At 42.3% G+C, this 24644-nt stretch overlaps 1 protein-coding gene across 10 annotated transcripts in view; it reads left to right on the top strand.

The window, feature by feature from the left end:
* The window catches only part of LOC135524321 (C2 domain-containing protein 5-like), a 43053-nt gene extending 28016 nt beyond the window's left edge, over positions 1–15037 (top strand). The window contains exons 11-28 of one of the 10 annotated variants that reach the window (XM_064951773.1): positions 2667–2781; positions 2941–3039; positions 3281–3472; positions 4917–5103; positions 5218–5382; positions 5475–5519; positions 6596–6736; positions 6878–6941; positions 7034–7095; positions 7190–7288; positions 7413–7502; positions 7661–7733; positions 8911–9003; positions 10592–10627; positions 10887–11018; positions 13092–13288; positions 13453–13599; positions 13762–15037. In XM_064951773.1, coding sequence (XP_064807845.1) covers positions 2667–2781; positions 2941–3039; positions 3281–3472; positions 4917–5103; positions 5218–5382; positions 5475–5519; positions 6596–6736; positions 6878–6941; positions 7034–7095; positions 7190–7288; positions 7413–7502; positions 7661–7733; positions 8911–9003; positions 10592–10627; positions 10887–11018; positions 13092–13288; positions 13453–13599; positions 13762–13887 — 2063 coding nt within the window. In that variant the 3' untranslated portion in view covers positions 13888–15037. Of the gene's footprint in view, positions 1–2666; positions 2782–2940; positions 3115–3280; positions 3473–4916; positions 5104–5217; positions 5383–5474; positions 5520–6595; positions 6737–6877; positions 6942–7033; positions 7096–7189; positions 7289–7412; positions 7503–7660; positions 7734–8910; positions 9004–10591; positions 10628–10886; positions 11019–13091; positions 13289–13452; positions 13600–13761 lie in introns of all 10 variants that reach the window. The other 9 variants (XM_064951768.1, XM_064951772.1, XM_064951769.1 and 6 more) reach the window with 9 other exon arrangements.
* The last annotated feature ends 9607 nt before the right edge of the window (positions 15038–24644 follow it).

Raw genomic sequence — 24644 nt, 5'->3', positions numbered from 1 at the left:
CTAGACAAGGATGCCTTGAAATGGGGTGATAATTATTACAATCACTACTATCCCTGCCCTTATGGAATGGCAGCACGAGCTGATTTCCATGCTTTTGGAATATTTCCTGATACCAGTGTTAAATAAAAAATGGTGTTTATTAAGCCAACAATGATGGGTGCTGCACACTTAAGCAGACCGGGATCCTGTTAGTCAGGCCCTGTGGATTTCTTCTCTATTGCTAGCAAAGCTTCCAGGACATATTTTTCGGTAAATAGCCTAAAAGAAAAGCTTTGACTAATTTCTCTGATCATTCAGCACGTTTCCCCTATCAACATCCAGGCCAATATAATTATGACTAGTTCTTTCCAAAAGCGAGCCCGCTGAAATAAAATGACAGCATTTAAAAAAAAAGTAAATTAATTTGTTGTGGCAGAGAGGAGGAAGTGGAACCCTTCAGGGATTTGACAGTTTTCCACAATTTAGCTGTGTTCCCATTACAATCCGAAAGGGCTGTTGCATAATAATAATGTTTAGCCTTTCTGATTTGTCTTACAAAAGGATTCCTCAGTTTAATAACTTGCCAGTCCAGGCCTAAAGCCTGTGTTCCAGGCATCATTTATTTTATGAATGACTTCTGATATTTCCAGAGTGTACCAGGCATTCGCTCTACTCTTTAAGGGAACATTATTAAGGGACATCAGTAAGGATCATAGCCTTCACCTGGATTTATGTCATGAAAAGAGCAGGTGTTCTTAATTTTTTGTTTACTCCAATGTGTGTGTATTAATGTTTTATTACTCAAACTACCGACGGGCCGGATTGGTCCCCCTCCGTATGTTTGATACCCCTGCCTTAGACTGTAGAGAGATCTGCTAGTGAATGCCTCTTCTCTTTCTCTCCTCTCTTTAGCCTTTACCTCTCTCCCTGCTTATCTAATTCCACAGCATATCTTTGATCATTCTTCTCACAATATCTGCTTTTCTCTCTACCTTGTTCTCGCTTCTTTCTCTCTCTCTCTCTGCTAGACTCTGGTATTGACTCAGTGGTCTGTGTCTTTGCAATTACTGTGGTGCTGTTGTGTTGTAGTTTGTATCTTCTCTTTTTCCTCTCTTTCTGTACTAATGGTGTGTGTTGTTCTGGCCCAGTGTTGGGTAACACGCGCTCTTACAAACTGCTAGACTGGAATAGTGTCGCTGCAGGTACCTCCCTCCTCCTACTGGTCTCACACACTGGAGACATGGCAGCTCACTGAAACACACCCAGCCACCCACCCAGGCACAGAAATATGGGTGTCTGCAAGCATCTAGTTACAGCTCTAAACTAAAGCTCTGTTTCTTTCACTGAGCTGCCATCCTCCTCTCTCCTAGTCTGTGTATGTGTGTGTGCTGAGCATGCGCTAAGCCCCCCCCCCCCCCAGTCCTTCCCCCTTGGTTAGCCCACCATCCCAAGCTGCTACAGCAGTGTGTGACACATTGCATCCCTAAAGTTCTCCCTGCGCTTCAGTAATGCTCCTCTAAGAAACCTGTCCAGGTTAAAACTGAGACAGACTGGGTATGTGCATCATCCCTGGATTCACTGGGCCGTATTCATGCTGGGAGGGGGAAAGAGACAAGAGGATGGAGGGGGGTACAGGAATGGAGGGAGTGTGAGACACAGGGTAGTGTAGTTAGAGACGGGGCTGTGTTGGTTCAAGATCTGTGATGAATGAATATGGCCCTCCTCTGCCCATGCGTGTGGATGTGAGCGTACCTGTGAGACATGCTGCTTCTTTTAGAGAGGACCCTGCTCTGCTCTGGGTCTGTTATGCCTGAGCCATTTATCCATCCATCTCACATCCTTCCTTCCTCCCCGTGTCTCCATTTTCCTCTTTCTCTCTCCCTTCTTCCCTCTATCGTCTATCTCTCTTTGAGCATGTGGCCTCTCCCAGGAGGTACAGAGTGGACCCATGGTTATTATTAAGGACCATGGTTCAGCCTCCACCAGGTGTCCCTCATTTGAGTATGATGAAGGCTCTGAGAAGGGCCTCTTCTCCTCCTTGCCTGGCCTTATGTGAGGCCAGGGTCTTGATCGGGAGCCTCAAAAACTGTAGATAATGTTTTGAAACAGGAAGGCACTTGTCCAATAAGAATACTCCTATTAATTTTTTTTTTTTTACATATATATTGTTTTAGCTTTGGTGTGAACTACTGAACACAATACTTTATGGGAATGAAGTTAAGGAGATGTAGGGGGTTGGGACGCCACCCTACATTCCTGTCTTCCTGTGATTGGCTGGCCTGGAGATGATGCTATGAGATGAGAACAGCCCAGACACTAACTAAACACCTTCATTATGTTCATCATCGTCATCAACATCATGTTCACTGTGTTACGAACTGACAGATGGTTAAGTGGTACCTGCTTGCGATGATGCACTATTTTAACACAATCAGCAAAAAAAGTGTCAGTTGATTCTCTGTTGCTGCTTATGTAATGGTATTCGCTAGTTTCGATACTTCTAGTTTCTGATGGTCAGTAAGTTTCTAAATGTAGCTAGTTTCTAATAGGTTTTAGTTTCTGATAGTCAGCTAATTTCTGGTTGTCGCTAGTTTCTGGTAGACAATCAGTCAGGTATCCAGCCAGTGTGTGTCTGTGTTGCTATGTATGTGTGTCTGTGTATGACATTATGTATGTTTGTGTTGCAGACGAGCCGGAGACGAGGGACGCGTGGTGGGAGGAGATTCGTCAGGAGATCAAGTCTCATGCAAAAGCCCTGGGTTGCCACGCTGTGGTGGGATACAGCGAGAGCACCAGCATCTGGTACACTGCACACACACACAATACAAAGACCAAAGTTGTATTTCAAAGTCTGTTAGTGCATTATAGGCACAGAAAGTTATGTGGATCTAAAGTTATCCACCATCTCTCTCTCTCTCTCCACCCTCTCTTCTCCCTCTCCCCTCCCTCCTGTTCCCACAGTGAGGAGGTGTGTATCCTGTCTGCATCTGGCACAGCGGCCATGTTGAATCCCAGATTCATGCGTGAGGGCTGTCTGGACACCGGCGGCAGCGACCACAGGTTATCACGACAACCACACCCCGGCATGGTGGGGTCGGAGAGGGGCGAGGGGGAAGTTAGCTCAACCTGGCTAGGGTAGGAACACACACACTGCTGGATGGGTGTTAGTGTAGGCGGAAAAAGATTTGAGTGGCCAGGAGGTTTTGGACTAACCTAGTCATTGATTGCTTCTAAATGGAGAGGGGTGTTCTGGATTAATTGAATTTAAAAATGGTGTTCAAGATGCGTGTGTGTATTTCAGGTTTGAGGATGCGTCGCCCCCTAGCTGCGGGTTTGCTCACATCCCGTATGATGAGTTCAACATGCCATTCCCAGCTCAGCTTACATACTGCTACCACTGTAGGAGACAGAAGGTCCCTGATGTGCTCTTCACTACCATAGACCTACCTGCTGAGGCTGAGGTTACTGGGAAGGGCTGCCTCATACAGGCCAGGTAACACACACACTACCAGCATATATCCTGTCTGTGTGGGTTATAAACTCAGCAAAAAGAGAAACGTCAACTGCGTTTATTTTCAGCAAACTTAACGTGTAAATGTTTGTATGAACACAACAAGATTCAACAACTGAGTCAAAAACTGAACAAGTTTCACAGACATGTGACTAACAGAAATTCAATAATGTGTCTGAGAACAAAGGGGGGGGGGGTCAAAATGTAACAGTCAGTATCTGGTGTGGCCACCAGCTGCATTAAGTACTGCACCAGATTTACCATCTCACTGAGATGTTACCCCACTTCCACCAAGGCACCTGCAAGTTCCCAGACATTTCTGGGGGAATGGCCCTAGCCCTCACCCTCCAATCCAACAGGTTCCAGACTTGCTCAATGGGATTGAGATCTGGGCTCTTCACTGGCCATGGCAGAATACTGACATTCCTGTCTTGCAGGAAGGGTACCACATGAGGGAGGAGAATATCTTCCCTGTAATGCACAGTGTTGAGGTTGCCTGCAATGACGACACGCTCAGTCCGATGATGCTGTGACACACCGTCCCAGACCATGATGGACCCTCCACCTCCAAAACGATCACGCTCCAGAGTACAGGCCTCGGTGTAACACTCATTCCTTCGGCGATAAACGCATATCTGACCATCACCCCCGGTGAGACAAAACCGCGACTCGTCAGTGAAGAGCACTTTTTGCCAGTCCTATCTGGTCCAGCGACGGTGGGTTTGTGCCCATATGCGATGTTGTTGCCGGTGATGTCTGGTGAGGACCTGCCTTAAAAGCCCTCAGTCCAGCCTCTCTCAGCCTATTGCGGACAGTCTGAGCACTGATGGAGAGATTGTGCGTTCCTGGTGTAACTCGGGCAGTTGTTGCCATCCTGTACCTGTCCTGCAGGTGTGATGTTCGGATGTATAGATCCTGTGCAGATATTGTTACACGTGGTCTGCCACTGTGAGTATGATCAGCTGTCCCTGTAGCGCTGTCTTATGCGTCTCACAGTACGGACATTGCAATTTATTGCCCTGGTCACATCTGCAGTCCTCATGCCTTCTTGCAGCATGCCTAAGGCACATTCACACAGCTGAGCAGGGACTATGGGGATCTTTATTTTTGTGTTTTTCAGAGTCCGTAGAAAGGCCTCTTTAGTGTCCTAAGTTTTCATAACTATGACCTTAATTGCCTACCGTCTGTAAGCGGTTAATGTCTTAACGACCGTTCTAGAGGTGCATGTTCATTAATTGTTTGGAAAGCATGGGAAACAGTGTTTAAACCCTTTACAATGAAGATCTGTGAAGTTATTTGGATTTTTACAAATTGTCTTTGAAAGACAGGGTGCTGAAAAAGGGACGTTTCTTTTTTTTCTGAGTTTATGTATTTTTGTATGAGGAAGGTGGCCCAGAGAGGTATGTAAAATGATGTTATATTGCAGGTTGTGTCGAACGAAAAAGAAGGCCCAAGGGGAGGTGAATGCTACATCCATCTCTAACCTCCTCCCCTTCATGGAGTATGAGCTCCACACACAGCTGATGAACAAACTCAAACTGCGCTCCATGAATGCTCTGTTTGGACTCCGCATTCAGATCAGTGTGGGAGAAAACATGCTCCTGGGACTAGCTGTAAGTCTGTGTGTATGGTGTGCGTGCGTGCCTACCTGTCTTCTACGAGTTGCGTATCTGACGGGTCTGTGTGTGTGTCGTGTATATCCCTCTCTTTGGCGTGTGTGTGTCCAGTCTGCAACAGGTGTGTACCTGTCAGCGCTGCCAGCTCCAGGTGGTATCCAAATAGCTGGAAAGACCCCCAGTGATCTGAGCTACGACCAACACATCTCCACCATGCAGAAACGCATCGATGACACCATCGCCAAGAACAAGGAGCTCTACAACATACACCCCCCGGTGAGAGGCACGCACACACAGCCATATGTGTGTAGGTGTAATTCTGTGTAAATATGAAAGTGATAGTTATCTCCTGTCTTTTTCTGGTTAAGAAGTTATTTACGTTGGACCCTGAGGCATTCATCGGCCTGAATACGGTACTGAGCATGCCCAATTAGTGATGCATGCCACACTACCCTCTCTATTAATCAACTCTGTATGAGTACAACACCCTCTAGAATTACAGCTCTGTATGAGAACTACAGCCTTTAAATAATTAAACCTCTATATGAGTACAATACTCTAGAATCACAATATGACTAGTCCTACAATTACAGCTGTACGAGTACAGTCCAGAATCACAGATCTACGGAAATGCACACACTCTAAAATCACAACTCTTAAGTACAGTCTAGAATCAGAGCTCTATGATAGTACACTCAAGAACACAGCTAGTATGCTCATGCATTTTCAAGGGGCTATAGTTTTTCTTAACACAAAATACATTAGTGCAACAGATATGGCAGAAAATAGTTTATCAGATGACAACAGCAGTGCAATGCTACTTGGCTAGCATTAACACATGTAAATTAGCTTACAATTCAAAAGCAAGCTATTTTCCTTTAGCAAAAATGATGCATGGCCATCATTTTTCTCATGTTTATCACATAAAGTATGTAGCCAGCTACATTTTCTAATGTTTGCATTTGAACCTATTACTGGAGAAAAACTACACTGGAGGAAAGTACTTGGGAAAAGTAACCTACACCTGTCAGAGCTCTGTCTGGTGATCCAATGACTAGAGCAAAGATATTTCATTCAAGTGGAGAAGTGAAACTAAAGCATGAAATTTGTCCTTTTCAATTGATGATTTGGCGCGAACCATGACTGAAGCAGAATTTACAATAAGAAGCATTTTAGATCTGCATTTCAAAACCGCAGCAAGATATTTTATCTGAACTTTTCTGAGTGGAAAAAAAGATAAATGCTGCGTTAACCCAACCCCTGAAGAGTCTTCTCACTTTTCCTCCCTCCACTAAATTGTTGTGTGTGCTATTAACTAATATAAAAACGTACTTTGTTAGCGCTGCCTTGGGTGTGGGTGAATTGGATGTAGCTACTTATTGTGTGGTTTGGACTGATGCTGTTGCTATGGAACTCAGTGGCTCACAACCTGGACAGGGTTGGTCGGAGCCACAAACACCTATTGTTGTTTTTATTGCTCTTGTTGTAGGAGTGTATAGAGGAGGTGGTGGGGTCTCCTATCCCTGACAGACAGCGGTCCAGCAGACTGTTCAGGTCTACCTCTGAGAGTTCAGATGAGCTGTCCGAACTAGACCTGTCCCACGGCAAGAAGGATGCTTTTGTACTTGAGGTATGGCTGGCTGGGTGTCCTCTAACTGTAGGGTGTGTGTGTGTAATGTAGGGTGGGTGTGTTATGTTGGATGTGTAAATTGTAGTGTGTGGGCATAGTATAGGGTGTGGTGTGTTAATGTATTTCTTCTCCTGTCTTCAGATTGATGACACTGATGCAGTAGAGGACATCCAATCCCTACTTACTGATGCCCCCATACCTGCAGGTGTATATACACACACTGTTCTACTAGAAATTATATTTTCTATTCAACTCTGCTCTTTCACCATGTCCGTCCATATGTCTGTCTCTCTCCAGGGTTCTACAGCTGTAACACGGAGGTCATGCCTGGGATTCACAACTGGACTTCAGGACTACAGGTCAGGCTCGCACACTGAAACACTACAACGACGACTGCTACTACTTATTTTGCGATTTATAATATCTTACTCATTCTCTTCCATTCCTCCCAAGATGTTTACATCTGTCCGGGTCTACAGACTCAGTAATGCCAATCTGACCAACCAGGGCCTCAACAAGATCTTTACTGACCTCTGTGAGAACTTGCTCAAAGTAAGACCATACACACAAGAGGGAAGCACGGGTTAAGCGTTGGTGTTCCTCTTACTTATTCTACTTAAATTTAATATGGAAGTTATATATTAACTGTCTGCTTTTTATTTGTCTGTGTGTGTAGAGTCTATACTTTAAGCTGCGTTCCATGATCCCCTGCTGTCTTTGCCATCTCAACTTCACTGTAGCCGTACCAGAAGAAGAACTCATACAGGTGAGAGGACATACATACCTGAGCACACCTCTCCTATCTTGTCCATCTTAACTTGGTTTTGGTCAGTATCTTTATCTTACATTTGTGTCATTAAATGATAGCAACAAGGTAAAAAGAGTTTCATTCTCTCATTTTCTCACATCCCCTCTCCCCTCCAGGTGGCGGTGACAGCCGTAGCCATGAGTTTTGACAAGGAGACTCAGCAGGCAGCAGACAAGGCTCTCACCAGGGGTCAGTATTCTGAAAGCCTATACAGTGGGGCAGAAAAGTATTTAGTCAGCCACCAATTGTGCACGTTCTCCCACTTAAAAAGATGAGAGGCCTGTAATTTTCATCATAGGTACACTTCAACTATGACAGACAAAATGAGAAAATCACATTGAATTTATTTGCAAATTATGGTGGAAAATAAGTATTTGGTCAATGACAATAGTTTATCTCAATACTTTGTTGGCAATGACAGAGGTCAAATGTTTTCTGTAAGTCTTCACAAGGTTTTCACACACTGTTGCTGGTATTTTGGCCCATTCCTCCATGCAGATCTCCTATAGAGCAGTGAGGTTTTGGGGCTGTTGCTGGGCAACATGGACTTTCAACTCCCTCCAAAGATTTTCTATGGGGTTGAGATCTGGAGACTGGCTAGGCCACTCCAGGACCTTGAAATGCATCTTACGAAGCCACTCCTTCGTTGCCCGGGCGGTGTGTTTGGGATCATTGTCATGCTGAAAGACCCAGCCACGTTTCGTCTTCAATGTCCTTGCTGATGGAAGGAGGTTTTCACTCAAAATCTCACGATACATGGCCCCATTCATTCTTTCCTTTACACGGATCAGTCGTCCTGGTACCTTTGCAGAAAAACAGCCCCAAAGCATGATGTTTCCACCCCCATGCTTCACAGTAGGTATGGTGTTCTTTGGATGCAACTCAGCATTCTTTGTCCTCCAAACATGACGAGTTGAGTTTTTACCAAAAAGTTATATTTTGGTTTCATCTGACCATATGACATTCTCCCAATCTTCTTCTGGATCATCCAAATGCTCTCTAGCAAACTTCAGATGGGCCTGGGCATGTACTGGCTTAAGCAGGGGGACACGTCTGGCACTACTTATACTTATTGTCCACCATAATTTGCCAATACATTCATTAAAAATCCTACAATGTGATTTTCTGGATTTTTTTTTCTCATTTTGTCTGTCATAGTTGAAGTGTACCTATGATGAAAATTACAGGCCTCTCATATTTTTAAGTAGGCGAACTTGCACAATTGGTGGCTGACTAAATACGTTTCTGCCCCACTGTATGTCAAGGCTTAGAGATAAGGTTCTGGAGTTAGGGCGAGCTGGAGAGATAAGACCCTCTACTTGAGTTGGTATATTCAGGTGGGTTGAGGGGTTTGTTTGTTTTCCAGGGAGTGGTGAGAATGAGGAACAGCTCCAGTTTTCTATGGAGCTGTGTGGAGAGTCAACCATCTCCAACAACCAGCCTACAGCCAAACCTTCAGGTACACCACCACACCTTACCCCTTATAACCTCTAATCTTAACCACTAACAACTGCCTAACCTTTAACCTCCAATAACCATCCCTTAGCAGACAAAACATCAGAAATCTCCAAACTGCCTGTAACCTCTCACCCTTGAAGCTCCCTTAACCTCTAGCGACGAGCAATCCCGTATCCGGGAGCGTAATCATAGCCTCAAGCGCATTACCATAACGCAACGTTTCCTATTCATGAAAATCGCAAATGAAATAAATATATTCAAACACAAGCTTAGCCTTTTGTTAACAACACTGTCATCTCAGATTTTCAAAATATGCTTTTCAACCAAAGCTACCCAAGCATTTGTGTAAGAGTATTGATAGCCTAGTATAGCATTAAGCCTAGCATTCAACAGGCAACATTTTCACAAAAACAAGAAAAGCATTCAAATAAAATAATTTACCTTTTGAAGAACTTCGGATGATTTCAATGACGAGACTCTCAGTTAGATAGCAAATGTTCATTTTTTCCAAAAAGATTATTTGTGTTGGCGAAATAGCTCCGTTTGTTCATCACGTTTGGCTAAGAAAAAGACTGGAAAATGCAGTCACTACAACGCCAAACTGTTTTCCAAATTAGCTCCATAATATCGACAGAAACATGGCAAACGTTGTTTAGAATCAATCCTCAAGGTGTTTTTCACATATCTATTCGATAATATATCAGTCTTGACAGTTGGTTTCTCATCAGAAGCGAACGGAAAAATACTGCAGCTGGAGATTACGCAATAATTGCAACGGAGGACACCAAGCGACCACCTGGTAGATGTAGTCTATTATGGTCAATCTTCCAATGATATGCTTACAAATACGTCACAATGCTGTCAACACCTTTGGGGAAGCGACAGAAAGCCTAAGCTCATTCGTGGCCCATTCACAGCCATATAAGGAATCATTGGCATGAGGCGGTTTCAAAAAATGCGGCACTTCCTGATTGGATTTTTATCTGGGTTTCGCCTGTAACATCAGTTCTGTGACACTCACAGACAATATCTTTGCAGTTTTGGAAACGTCAGTGTTTTCTTTCCAAAGCTGTCAATTATATGCATAGTCGATCATCTTTTCGTGACAAAATATCTTGTTTAAAACGGGAACGTTTTTCATCCAAAAATTAAAATAGCGCCCCCTATATCCAAGAAGTTAACCCATAGTGTCCTATTCTGTCTTTTTAATGTGTTAAACGTGAATTTACCACCGGAGACTGTTTCACCAGGTAAATACTGTAACAGTGTGCCCAGGTAAATCTTCTTTCAGGTATTTTAGACCTGTAGCCCTGTCTGTATTTCTAGAAGAGAAACAATCCTGCTTGTCATTGGTCTGGAGAGAGAGGAGGGGTTAAACTAAAATGGCTGCCTTCCACCACCTCCACTTCAACCAAGACTAGGAGATGGGATTTAGGACTAGGGAACAATATGTGGGTATAGGACTAGGGAATAGAGCGTAGTAAAGGAAGCGTCTGTCTGTAAGGTATTGAGATACTGTGTGTTGCTGAGGACTGAAGAGTCAACACACGTGGCGGTGGATCATGTTGTGTGTGTGTGTGTGTCGACAGGTGTTCCTGAGAGTGCCATGGTCCACTCGTCTCGAGGTAGACTCCCCCCCCACACCCCACCCCCTACCTGCTGCCATGGCTACCACGGTCCTGTTTTAAGTTCTCATCCTTACATTTTTTATTTTGTCCCGTGTTCTTTTCTTTATGTGTGTCTGTATTATGTCATGTGTGTATGCGGTTTTCGGTACGTGTGTACGGTGTGTGTGTGTGCATGCACGCACGCATGTATGCGGTGTGGATGTTCTCTCTGTGCATGTGTACGTGTGTGTGTGTGTGTGCATGTATTTTTCTCCAGCTCCCTCGGTTGATTACGGTTCCTTTGCAGACAGATGCAGCACCTGGCTAGAGCTGCTTAGGCTGAAAGCTCACACCATAAGACGAGGATCAGTTAAGACAAGTAGGAGGACACAGTTGCTAGCACACTCTGGTACACACACACACACAAATATACACATCCCTCCCCGCATGCCGCTGTGGGGTGGAGCGTCTCAGATCATGCACCAGCTGATTAGCTAGAGTGTGAAAGTTGAAGCCCCGCCCCTCAGAGGGATAGCCAACCAACAGCCAGTGTATAACCTCTGACTCTGTCGCAATAGTGACTGACATGGAGAAAGTAAACATCAAGGAGTATCTTAAAACATGCTTAAAATGCACTTAAAATGTCTCACTGAAGCTGGTGACTGGGGGAAATGCATTTTGATATTTCTGCACTACGTAAATAAACAGTTTCATAAACTGTGATAATAACTGAGCATAATTAACTGGGTTTAAATGTCACAAAACATTTCAAATCACACGGTATCCCCTTTATAATGCACTACTTTGGATCAGAGCCATATGGCAGATCCCTGTGTAATGCACTAACTGGGGAGAGATTTGAGATGTAGACTTAATGTTGTTCAAATTGTCTGTGAAGGTTCCTGGTCTGATTGAAGGATCATTCACTATGTTACAAGATGGAACATCTTTCACACTCTGGCTTGATTCAATCATTCTGCTTAAGACTGCCTTCTGTTCTGTATCGATCATACACACACACAGGCTAATTCAAACAAACACACATAGGGACTCACACCCACACACGGGTACAGTGCCTTCAGAAAGTATTCATACCCCTTGACTTATTTCAAATTTTGTTACAGCCTGAATTCAAAATGTAATAAATGTATTCTCCCCCCCCCCCCCCCCTCATTCATCTACACACAATGCCCCATAATGACATGGTGAAAACGTGTTTTCAGACATTTTAGCAAATGTATTGAAAATAAAATACAGAAATGTCTCATTTACATAAGTATTCACACCCCTGAGTCAATACTTTGTAGAAGCACCTTTGGTGGTGATTACAGCTTTGAGTCGTCTTGGGTGTGTCTGGATCAGCTTTGCACATCTGAATTTGGGAATTTTTTCCCATTCTTCCTCACAGATTTTTAAACGCTCATAAGTTAGCTGTTCACCGCCGCTCTCCATCTATCTTCAAGTCTCCACAGATTTTCAATGGGATTCAAGTTTGGGCTTTGGCTGAGCCACTCAACGACTTTCACATTCTTGTTCTGAAGCCATTGCGGCGTTGCTTTGGCTGTATGCTTGGGGTCACTGTCCTGTTAGACTGGGGCGAAGATTTACATTCCAAGGTCATTTGCACTCTGAAGCAGGTTCCCAAGGATTTGCCTGTATTTGGCTCCATTCGTTGTTCCTGCTTTTCCATTTCTCAACGATGGAGACCACTGTGCTCTTGGAAACTTTCAACACTCTAGAAATTGTTTTATACCTTTCCCCAGATTTGTGATGAGGCATATATCTGGGAGATCTACGGACAGTTCCTTGGACTTCATGGTATAGTTTCTGCTCTGACATGCCCTGTCAACTGTGGAACCTTATATAGTGTTTGTTTCTAAATCATGTCTAAACAATTGAATTGGCCACAGATGGACTCCAATCTTGTTGTAGTGAAATCTCAAGGATGCACTTGAGCTCAATTTGGAGTGTCATAGCAAAGGGATGTGAATACTTATGCAAATGAGATTTCTGTATATCATTTTCAATAAATTTGCAAATTATGTGGTATTGTGTGTCGATGGGTGATTTTTAATTTTTTTTTTTTAAATATTTAATCAGTTTTGAATCCGGCTATAACAACAAAATGTGGAATAAGTTAAGTGGTATGAACATTTTCTGAAGGCACTGTAAATACATACACACGTGGCTGAGGCCTGGCTAGTGTTGAGGCTGTATGGCTGTTTGTCACTACCTGGCAGCTTACGCTTTCATCATTGTGATTATTCTGTCACCATGCTGCCCTACATGCTCACATTCACACAGCTTATAGTTCACATTCAAATTTCACACACTCTGCATCCATTTTCTTCCAGCTCATAGCCCATCATGTCTGCTATTCTATGTGTCGCCATCTAAAGGCTGAGTCTGTTATTGCCATCATTCCTGTTTTTTTGTTTTTTTTCTCACTCCCTTTCTCTCCCCCCCACCACCCCTCCTCCAGTCTCGTCTTCAGAGCGCTGCAGTCCTCTTCCAGAGGGGCGGTCCCGGTCGCTACGCTCCACCAGGTCGTTGCCGTGCGGTGCCCCTGTTACTGTGGTGAAGATGACTCCTCTGTCCTTCCTTCCCGGGACACGCATTGTGAAATACTTGGGAATCATCAACATGTTCTTCATTAGGGAGACCACATCACTACGAGAGGTACACGTATACACATGTTTGTGTGATAGATTCCTGAAGATGTCATCAGAGATGAATAGAACATTTTTACATTTCTGTGGTGTGCTTAGTCTGTTCCTCTGCTCGCTCATAGCAGTGATATCTCAATGGTTAGCATATTTTGTGTGTGTGTGTGTGTGTGTTAGGAGGGGGGTGTAAGTGGCTTCCTCCATTCCTTCATAGCGGAGGTGTTTGCCATGGTCCGTGCCCATGTAGCAGCTCTGGGCGGAAATGCCTTAGTGTCATACAGCATGAAGGAGTGTGTCTTCATGGAAAACCCCAACAAGAACCAGGTACAGTAACACACTGTTAATTTGCTTTGTTAGTTAAAGAACTGGAGGCCTATAGCATTACAAGATTTTCTCAAAGAACCAACAGGTTAAAGAACCTCATGTCTGTCCTTTCTCCCCCTCTCTCATTCTCTCTCTCTCATTCTCGCTCTCTCGCTCTCCCAGGCTCAGTGTCTGATTAATGTTAGTGGTGATGCTGTTATATTCATCAGAGAATCAGACCAAGATGCCATACCCCCTTTGTTGACCAGCAGACAGACCAGCAGCACTGGGGCTGACGGAACCACTTGACACACAATTGAGTCTAGCCATCCAAATAATCGTGATTTGTGTCTGCCTTAAACAGATGGAACGTCTTAAGGTTAGGTAGGACACCACAAATTACACATGCAAACAAACACGCAGTTGACAAATTGTCTCTCATTGTCCATTGAGATACTCTACAGAAGCCATTTAGAGAGGCAGTCTGTCATTTCTCTCTCTGTTGTTGATATAATAGACATTCCAAAACATGGTGAAGCTTTATGCAGCTAATAGACCTATCCCTCTCCATCCAGTCTCATCAGTCACTAGCCGGCCATGCTAGAGCGGACAAGGTATTCATTAATAGACAGCTCCGTACAGGGTTATAGATGGCCATGGTAGAGAGAACTAAATTGTAGAAATAAGTGTTTTAATTGTCTGTCAGGCGATATTTGGGCTAACACACACGCCCCGTGGACAGCCTCCTGCCATCCTCCTGGCTTTCATGACTGCAGCCTTCCAGGTCTCCATACTACTGAACTCTCCTGTCTTTAACGATCATGTAAATGCTGGAAAACAAACTAATTGCAATGACACATTTTTGTTAATTGTTTAGATGCCACTTATGTTTGTGTAAATGTGCGCTACAATCAGATTTGAGTATTTTTATAATGTAAAATTATATTTGTCAAGTCTAATGAAATTCTGGAAGTTTGATTTATATGGTGTAAGAGAAGTAAGGGTACAGTGATCTGTTCTACTGTTAATGAATATAACCTATCTCTCTTTCGCTGTAGGACTTGAATGTACGTACATACATACATGGACTGTGTTGCTTAGTGTCTGCATGTATCTGTTATTGCCATGACTGTCTGTCTGCTCGTTGCCTGATGATCCGTCCTGCACAATAAACTAAACTAGTCCTGTTGACTAGTCACTTTATTCCTAGTTATATGTACATGTCTGCCTCAATGGCCTCATGTCTCTGCACATCGACTCGGTGCTGGTACCCCATGTATATAGACACCGTTATCGCTACTCATTGTGTATTTATTATTGCGTGTTACTACTTTTCTATTATTTCTGTTTTCTTTCCCTCTGCATTGTTGGGAAGGGCCCGTAACTATTTTACTGTTAGTCTACACCTGTTGTTTACAAGGCATGTGATGAATAAAATGTCATTTGATACAGTGAAAAACAGCTTGCCAGTGCCTGTTCCTGCCTCAATGTCAAAGCAGATAACATTGCTTTGAAATCATTCATTTGTAAACGAGATATGACAAGTTTGGTGTTTGAGGCCGCACGTATAACGTCAAGCTCAGTACCAGAGCTACATGATTTAGGGCTAAGACAGTGCAGTATGAAGATGGGCAGAAACTGCTTCTCCAATATAAATCCCTGATCAAGTTGTAGGCGATGTCCTGGGGAAGTTGGCTAGCTAAGCTCATGCCTATGCGCAGTTCGTCAAATCAGACTCCTTCGATGTATAGTTTTTGACTAAAATTAAACGTGTCAGTGTGTCACTTTCACGGGGTAGGCGTGATAACATGTTCAACTACTGAATACATTGGCTCCAATCGAGGTTGTGCCTTTAGATTGAGAAAATCTACAAATAAGGAAGAAAGTTTCACTTATCTCGTTGACTTCTCTAACCCCAGACCCCAGCCTGGTCTTCTTCGCAAATGTTCCCGGGAGTCTCGTGATGTTGCGCCTCTGGGTTTAGAAACTGTGTGTTTAGGGTGTCTATCCTGCGCATGTGCGGCAGTCTTTTCCTTTCCCCCTGAACGGCGCATATTTTTCTATTTGTACAAAGACAGAGCATAGGCCTATACAATGTCTGAGCCAGGTTTACATAATTGATTTCACACACATATTGCACTTAATTGTGTTTGAGTAATGGTGTGTTTTCATTTAAGAAAATGCAGTAATGTACATATTGATGTGTTTGCTCCAAATTCATATGATCCTACGTTTTGAGTCTGAACAGCATATTATTATAATTAACAGAATTCCATCTGGTTATTGGGACAGACATTAATGTAATTTTGTACATGCAGGACAAATCTAATAAGACAACCACAATCCAGTTTCTCAAAAACGTGAAATCACACACAATGACTGGGCCCTTCTGTAACATGCCATTCACATCATGTTTCCCCTATCCACCTGTTCCGTGTAGCCTGCTGCTGCATGTAACTGTCAAAATAAAGGCAACAGCAACATAAAGCATCTTAATATGGCATTAAGCCGCCAGAACAGCTTCAATGCGCCTTGGCATAGATTCTACAAGTGTCTGAAACCTTCTGTGTGGAAGCACCCCATGCTTGCATTATAATAATTCATAATGCTCATTAAAAACTGTCTGACCGCCAGATTATATGGGATGCCACCAAAGGATATATTCATTTTGGTTGAATAAATCACAATTATAGAAATCAGAATTGAAAATGTTAACTGCGTTAGTGTTCTCAACAAACAGACCGGGTAGCTATTACACTTTCCAAAGTTGATATAACCGAGTGTCGAATTTGACATCCATTGAGCTGGACTCGACCATTACTTCCATGGTAATCATCCCAGTCATTTACTCGCAAAAAGTTATCTAACTAGCTATTATATTAAGGTAAGGATAGTTAGCTATTTCAGTTTGGACTTAAAAGAAAAACGAACATTAAGAAAAACAAAACCCTCCTACCGAACCCTGCACAACTAAGAAATGTTTAAAAAGGAGCCCAGCACTAAACACTACATATCAATCTTTTTCCCTCTTCCACATACCGGTACTGCCATCAACCATACTCTCCGCACGCCAACCAGAACGAGTTCGATGTACAATATCATTGGTACAACCGAGCAAACACCACCTCTTCCTAATCTGACCTTTGAATGTTGGTCAACCAAACTTTATTTGGAGGGCATATAAATCCCGGCACTTGGGCTCGCTGTCCCACCTCTTCTGCCACACATCTATCATAATGGCTGTACTCTTAAATTTAGCCTCATCTACAGTTGAAGTTGGAAGTTTACGTTCACTTAGGTTGGAGTCATTAAAACTCGTTTATCAACCACTCCACAGATTTCTTGTTAACTAACTATAGTTTTGGCAAGTCGCTTAGGACATCTACTTTGTGCACGTCATTTTCCAACAATTGTTTACAGATTATTTCACTTAATTCACTGTATCTATCACTATTCCAGTGGGTCAGAAGTTTACATACACTAAGTTGACTGCCTTTAAACAGCTTGGAAAATTCCAGAAAATGAAAATGTCATGGCTTTAGAAGCTTCTGATAGGCTAATTGAGATAATTTGAGTCAATTGGAGGTGTACCTGTGGATGTATTTCAAGGCCTACCTTCAAACTCAGTGCCTCTGCTTGACATCATGGGAAAATCAAAAGAAATCAGCCAAGACCTCAGACCAAAGATTTGTTGACCTCTACAAGTCTGGTTCATCCTTGGGAGCAATTTCCAAATGCCTGAAGGTACCATGTTCATCTGTACAAACAATAGTACGCAAGTATAAACACCATGGGACCACGCAGCCATCATACCACTCAGGAAGAAGATGAGTTCTGTCTCATAGAGATGAACGTACTTTGGTGTGAAAAGTGCAAATCAATCCCAGAACAACAGCAAAGGATCTTGTGAAGATGCTGGAGGAAACAGGTACAAAAGTACCTTTTCTCCAGAGTAAAACGAGTCCTCTATCGACATAACCTGAAAGGCCACTCAGCAATTTGTATTTATTTATGTCACCTTAATTTAACCAGGTAGGCTAGTTGAGAACAAGTTCTCATTTGCAACTGCGACCTGGCCAAGATAAAGCAAAGCAGTTCAACAACACAGAGTTACACATGGAATAAACAAACATACAATCAATAATACAGTAGAACGATCTATATACAGCATGTGCAAATGAGGTAGGATAGGAAGAAGCAAGCAAGAAGCCACTGCTCCAAAGCCGCCATAAAAAAGCCAGACCAAGGTTTTCAACTGCACATGGGGACAAAGATCATACTTCTTGGAGAAATGCCCTCTGGTCTGATGAAACAAAAATAGAACTGTTTGGCCATAATGACCATTGTTATGTTTGGAGGAAAAAGGGGGAGGCTTGCAAGCCAAAGAACACCATCCCAACCGCGAAGCACGGGGGTGGCAGCATCATGTTGTGGGGGTGCTTTGCTGCAGGAGGGATTGGTGCACTTCACAAAATTGATGGCATCATGAGGATGTAAAATTATGTGGATATATTGAAGCAACATCTCAAGACATCAGTCAGGAAGTTAAAGCTGGGTCCCAAATGGACAATGACCTCAAGCATACTTCCACAGTTGTGGCAAAATGGCTTAAGGACAACAAAGTCAAGGTATTGGAGTGGCCATCACAAAGCCCTGATCTCAATCCTATATAAAATGTGTGGGCAGAAAAAGCGTGTGCGAGAAATGAGCCCTACAAACCTGACTCAGTTACACCAGCTCTGTCAGGAGGAATGTGCCAAAATTCACCCAACTTATTGTGGGAAGCTTGTGGAAGGCTACCCAAAACGTTTGACCCAAGTTAAACAATTTAAAGGCAATGCTACCAAATACTTATTGAGTGTATGTAAACTTCTGACCCACTGGGAATGTACTATTATTCTGACATTTCACATACTTAAAATTAAGTGGTGATCCTATCTGACCTAAGACAGGGAATTTTTACTCTGATTAAATGTCAGGAATTGTGAAAAACTGAGTTTAAATGTATTTGACTGAGGTGTATGTAAACTTCCGACTTCAACTGTGCTAATTTGACTGTGTATCGGGGTTCCCCAATATGATCTTATCCCAATGTAATCAAGGTAAGGAAATTATGTTTTTGTGAAATACTGCAGTGCCTTTCGAAAGTATTCATACCCCTTGACTTATTCCACTGTTTTTTGTGTTACTACCTGAATTCAAAATGGATTAAATAAATATGTTTATCACTCTTCTACGCACAATACCTGATAATGATAAAGTGAAAACATGTTTTTAGAAATATTGGTGAATGTATTGAAAATGAAATACAGGAATAACTAATTGACATAAGTATTCACACCACTGAGTCAATACTTTGTAGGAGCACCTTTTAAGAGTCTTTAAGAGCTTTCCACACCTACATTGTGCGACATTTGCCCATTTTATTATTTTCAAATTCTTCAAGCTCCCCAATTGGTTGTTGATCATTGCTAGACAGCCAATTCTTGTCTTGTCATAGATGGTTAAGTAGATTTAAGTCAGAACTGTAAGGAACATTTACTGTCTTCTTTGGTAAGAAACTCCCGTGTAGATTTGGCCTTGTGTTTTATGTTATTGTCCTGTTGAAAGATGATTCATCTTCCAGTCTCTGGTGGGAAGCAGACTGAACCAGGTTTTCCTCTAGGATTTCGCATGTGCTTAGCGCCAATCCGTTTATTTTCTTTATCCTGAAAAAATCCCCAGTCCTTAACAATTACAAGGATACCCATAACATGATGCAGCTACCACTGTACTTGATAATATGGAGAGTGGTACTCTGTATTATGTTGTATTGGATTCGCCCCAAACATAACACTTCTGTATTCAGGACAAAAAGTGGCAAATTTTTTGCAGTATTACTTTGGTGTAAAATGCAGGTTTTGGAATATTTGTATTCTGTACAGGTTTCCTTCTTTTCACTCTGTCAATTAGGTTAGTATTGTCGAGTAACTACAGTGTTGTTGATCCATCCTCAGTTTTCTCCTATCACAGCCATTCAACTCTAAAGTTACCATTGGCCTCATGGTGAAATCCCTGAGCAGTTTCCTTCTGATCCGGCAACTGAGTTAGGAAGGACGCCTGTATCTGGGTGTATTAATACACCATCCAAAGTGTAAGTAATAACTTCCCCATGATTCCCCAAAGGGATATTCAATGTCTGCTTTTTTTTACCCATCTACCAATAGGTGCACTTCTCTTTTTTTTGTTAAACCTCCCTTTTTTTGTAGTTGAGTCTGTGTTCGTAATTCACTGCTTGACTGAGGGACCTTACATATCATTTTGTATGTGTGGGGTTCAGAGATGAGGTAATCATTCAAAAATCATGTTAAACACTATTATTGCACACAGAGTGAGTCCATGCAACGTATGTTACTTGTTTGACATATTTTTACTCTTGAACTTAGTTTTTCCATAACAAAGGGGTTGAATACTTATTGACTCCAAGACATTTCAGCATATCATTTTTTATTAATTTATAAAAATTTCAAAACACATAATTCCCCTTTGACATTATGGGTTATGGCCTTGTAGAGTTGGTTGAGACCGGTCTTAGTGCCAGCTTCGAATTGTGGTGGAAAATAGACGGCTACGAATAATACAGATGAGAAAGTGCGGGCGACAGTTTATCATAAGGTACTCTACCTCAGGAGAGCAATACCTCAAGACTTCTTTAATATTAGACATCGCGCACCAGCTGTTATTGACAAAAATACACACCCTCCCACCCCTCGTCTTACCAGTGGTAGCGTCTCTGTTCTGCCGGTGCATGGTGCTCTCTGTTCTGCCGGTGCTCTATATTGTCCGTTTCTTTGTTCAGCCACGTCTCGTGAAACATAAGATGTTACAGGTTTAAATGTCCTGTTGGTAGGATAATCTTGATAGTAGGTCATCAATTTTATTTTCCAACGATTGCACGTTAGCAAGGAGAATGGAGGGCATTGGGAGTTTGCTCGCTCGCCTCCAGATTCTCAGAAGGAGCCCCGGTCTTCTTTTTGGGCAGCTTTTCTTCATGCAAAGATGCATCATTATAAAACAAAGTACCTTGCATTGGTTGCTTTGGTTAAAGGGATACTTTGGGATTTTGGCAATGAGGCCCTTTATCTACTTTCCCAGAGTCAGATGAACTCATGGATACTATTTTTATGTCTCTGTGTCCAGTATGAAGGATGTTAGTTAGGTTTGTGAGCCAATGCTAACTAGCTTTAGTGCAATGACTGGGAGTCTGTGGATATCTGCTAGCATGCTAACGCTAGTTAACCATTGCGGTAGTTAGCAACTTCCTTCAAACTGCACCCAGACATAAAAATGGTAACCAAGAGTTTATCTGACTCTGGGGAAGTACTGTAGATAAAGAGCTTCATTGCCAAAATCCCTAATGTACCCTTTTAAGATAGCGACTTCCAAATAATTACTCTCCCTATCAAATTTCTTTCCAATTCAGGCATTGTTTCTTCAGTAAAGTACAATATGCCGCAGGAGGCCTACTGGTCTTGTGGTCCTGTAAGAATATATAAAGGTTCACTGTTGAGTGTTATCATGTTCTATAAATAAATCTTCACTATCCACACAAAACGTTACACTTAGTGTGGCATGAACACAACCAGTCATGATAACTTCATCTGATTTTCAAACATATCACTTCAAAAAGTAGGCAACCTGTGCATGTTCGTCCACTCCAAAATAATCCAAGTAGTGCAATGCATGTATACTCATGCCATTTGATGAATGGAAATATAAATCTGTTGACAAAACACCAGACAGTGTGCCTAATGTCATTCAGCGATTTCCATTGATTAGGCCTACGTTAATTGATGTGTCTTGCTTACAAATGTACCTTTTTTTGTAGCCTGAAATGTCAGGACGCCTGAAATAGGTCTGAAACTGTCATGGGAAAAACAGAAATTTACTAGATTAGGCTACAATGTGTAGGCCTATTACCACAAACTTCAAATAGGCCTACTACCGTAGCCAGTTATGTAGAGGTAAGAAAATAGGTGGCTAAACTGATTGCTGGTCGCAGGGAAAAAATAAACACTCCCTATTCTTCTCCCTATTCTTTCAAACTGAGTTTAGGTTGTTTACCCTCCACAAGGCCTACACCACTGCCTGTAGCCTACCCTCTCAACCGAGGCAATTTTACACACATGAACACATGCAGAACAGGTAGCCTACATTCAATATAATACACAGCAGTGGAGGCTGCTGAGGGGAGGACGGCTCATAATAATGGCTAGAATGGAGTCAATGGAATTGCATCAAACACATGGTTCATATCATTCCATTGACTCCATTCCAGACATTATAATGAGCCGTCCTCCCCTCAGCGGCCTCCACTAATACACAGGTAGGAGTTGAATCGAAACATGTTTACACCCGAGTTCATGAGTTGTCCATAATTCTTGAGTTGAATGCTTGGAGTCTTCACAGAATATGTGTGACATTAAACACAACCTTTTTTTCCTGACAATAATGACAGCGTTATTTGTCTATATTAGGCATTTACCAATTTAATTAGAACATTGAACTTAAACCCTGTACAATTCCTGGATCTTGGAGATCTCGTAAAATGCACTGTATTTCGCCATGAAAACAGTTCTCATGGGCATACAAATCCAATATAATGTAGGCTTCTATTGTTAAATTGAATGCATCTAACCAAAGGAGAACTATAGTCCTACTTTCATTAATATTGGATGGATTAGATGCGCATTTGGGTCTAGCTGTAGGCTAGTTGTCTAGTGATATTGGAAACCATCAGCTTTTCCAGAAAATAAAATAAATACAGATAGAAAATAAATGGTCTACTACTTCAGGCCACAGACAGCACAGAGAACACCAATACCCGCTCGCACCCGAAAAACAAAGCAATGAGCCCTCTAAACAGCTGACTGACAAACAATGCTAAATCTCATGTATTGCAACTAAGACTATTTGTATCAAGGTTGCATGGCAATTTTGGGGGGAAAATTAGCAAGTACAAAATAAAATCTATGAGACCTCAGCTGAGACCTGAAATTCAGCAAACCTGAGTGGACAGTGCCATGGACAGGGAGATTGTTTGTGCAGCCATGCAGAAATAAATAGCTTCGACTATGACAAAGAGGTGTGGGTGTTTTTCCATTTGGTAGCTTTTATATAAATATTTACCACTGTGAAACATTTTACCATTGCATTTTAAAGAAATAGGAGAATGGTTAAATTAGCATTAATTAGAGAACCCTCCAAGGTTAGACTTCAGCTGCATTTAAGGGAGCTAAGGTCTCATTCAGGGGAGCTGAGCGCCCTCTGGCTCCCCTGTAATTCGCACCCTGCTCGCACTGTATCTGCAAGCTGTTGGCTCGAGTGCACGTGCCAATACCAGAGTGGGCACACTCACTATATAACGCAGCATTTGGTTGTGAGAAAACCATCAGTAGAGTTGAAAATGAGATGGAACCCCATTTAACTTGTATTTTTTATTCGGTACATGGGAATTTAAATGCAAAATATATTTTTATTTGAATGATATCATCTCCCACAGCCTTTCATCCCAAACAAGTCAATTTGATGGAAATACATCTCAGGTGGGAAAATGAACATTTTGTTTTTATGTAATTTAAAAATATATATTTGCATGAAAATCTGAAACCAATTGGATGGAAACCTAGCTTGTGTGTGATTTTTGTTTTATGAAGAGAATATCACTAATCATTTCCTCTGTTATTTATATAGTGTGGACCACAATAGAAAATTACAGATCAAAGCTGGCCACTTGAAATGTAAGTCACGACTGTAAAATGAAATGGTCAAGAATGCAATATTAATGGTTTGCAATGGTTTTTACAATTGATTTCATCCTGTCCAACATATGCCTGCAAGCTCACATTGGACCAAAACACAGCATACAGGTATCTGATTCGGTCTAAGGAGAACAGAAACGTGACATGGGGAAATAAAAGGAACAGCTGTATCCTGATCACCCAGAGAAGTTTGAGGAATGGTCACAAATGCTGTGTAGAGAGGGTCTGACTGAACACTGTTACTGGGAGGTAGAGTGGAGGGGGAAGAGGGTTGATATAGGGGTGGCATGTAGAACAATAAGCAGGACAGGGGAAGCTAGTGATTGGACTCAACAACAAGTCCTAGAGTCTGGAGTGCTCTGATGACAGATACTTTCTGGCACAATTATCATAAACCCGTCATACCTGTCCACTCATCCCGCACCAACAGAGTAGGTGTCTATCTGGACTGGCCGGCCGGTACTCTATACTTCTACAGCATCTCCTTTGGCGCACTGACCCACCTGTTCACATTCCACTCATTCACTGAGCCCCTATACCCAGGGTTTGGTCTGGCTCTTTCACTGACCCTGTGCCATGTAAATACTTTTGTCAACTTAGCTATAACAGTGTTAGGATAAAGACCTATCCGTTCTACTATAGTATGCCACTGTGATTTTAGTATTATTTTCTCACCTTGAAATTTGTACAAAAAGTGCTCATAATATCAGGACAGTATGAGGACCATGTGTGAAGCTGTAATGCTTAATATGTAACGTATGGATGAGCAGACGGTCCACCTTCTCTGTTTAAAAATGCATTGTAGTACCATAATATGTTTGTAACAGTTATGGTATACTAGCTATACACAATGTGTTTCACTGAGAATCCAGCAGAATCCGGAAAAGAAACAGACAAATTTAGGTCGTTAGATTTCTCCAGCTTCTTCTGCAGTTGTTCTAATAATGTCTGGATATTTTCTTGCTGAATTAGAAAAACATTAAACATTTTAGACTTATATCAGAGTGGATTGTTTCAAAGCCAAGCTGATTTGGAATGTTTGTATAACAGAGCAGAACAGTATGATATCAGCATGAAGCCTCACTTTCACACAGCTCTCTTTTCCTCCTCACAGGTCCACTGTGTCATCCTCTCTGTTCTCCTCTGGAACCATCTCTCTGCCATGTTCACACCCGGGTTGGGCGTCTCAGCTCTCTGTAAGGAGGTCGAAGATCCCTGCACCTTTTCCCCGTAGATGGTTCCGTTAAACCGCAATACAGCTGGAGG

The sequence above is a fragment of the Oncorhynchus masou genome, chromosome 31 (genome assembly GCF_036934945.1).
Source record: "Oncorhynchus masou masou isolate Uvic2021 chromosome 31, UVic_Omas_1.1, whole genome shotgun sequence".
Classification (NCBI taxonomy): Eukaryota; Metazoa; Chordata; class Actinopteri; order Salmoniformes; family Salmonidae; genus Oncorhynchus; species Oncorhynchus masou.
Note: the sequence above shows the minus strand (reverse complement) of the source record. Positions and strands in the feature narration are given on the sequence as shown.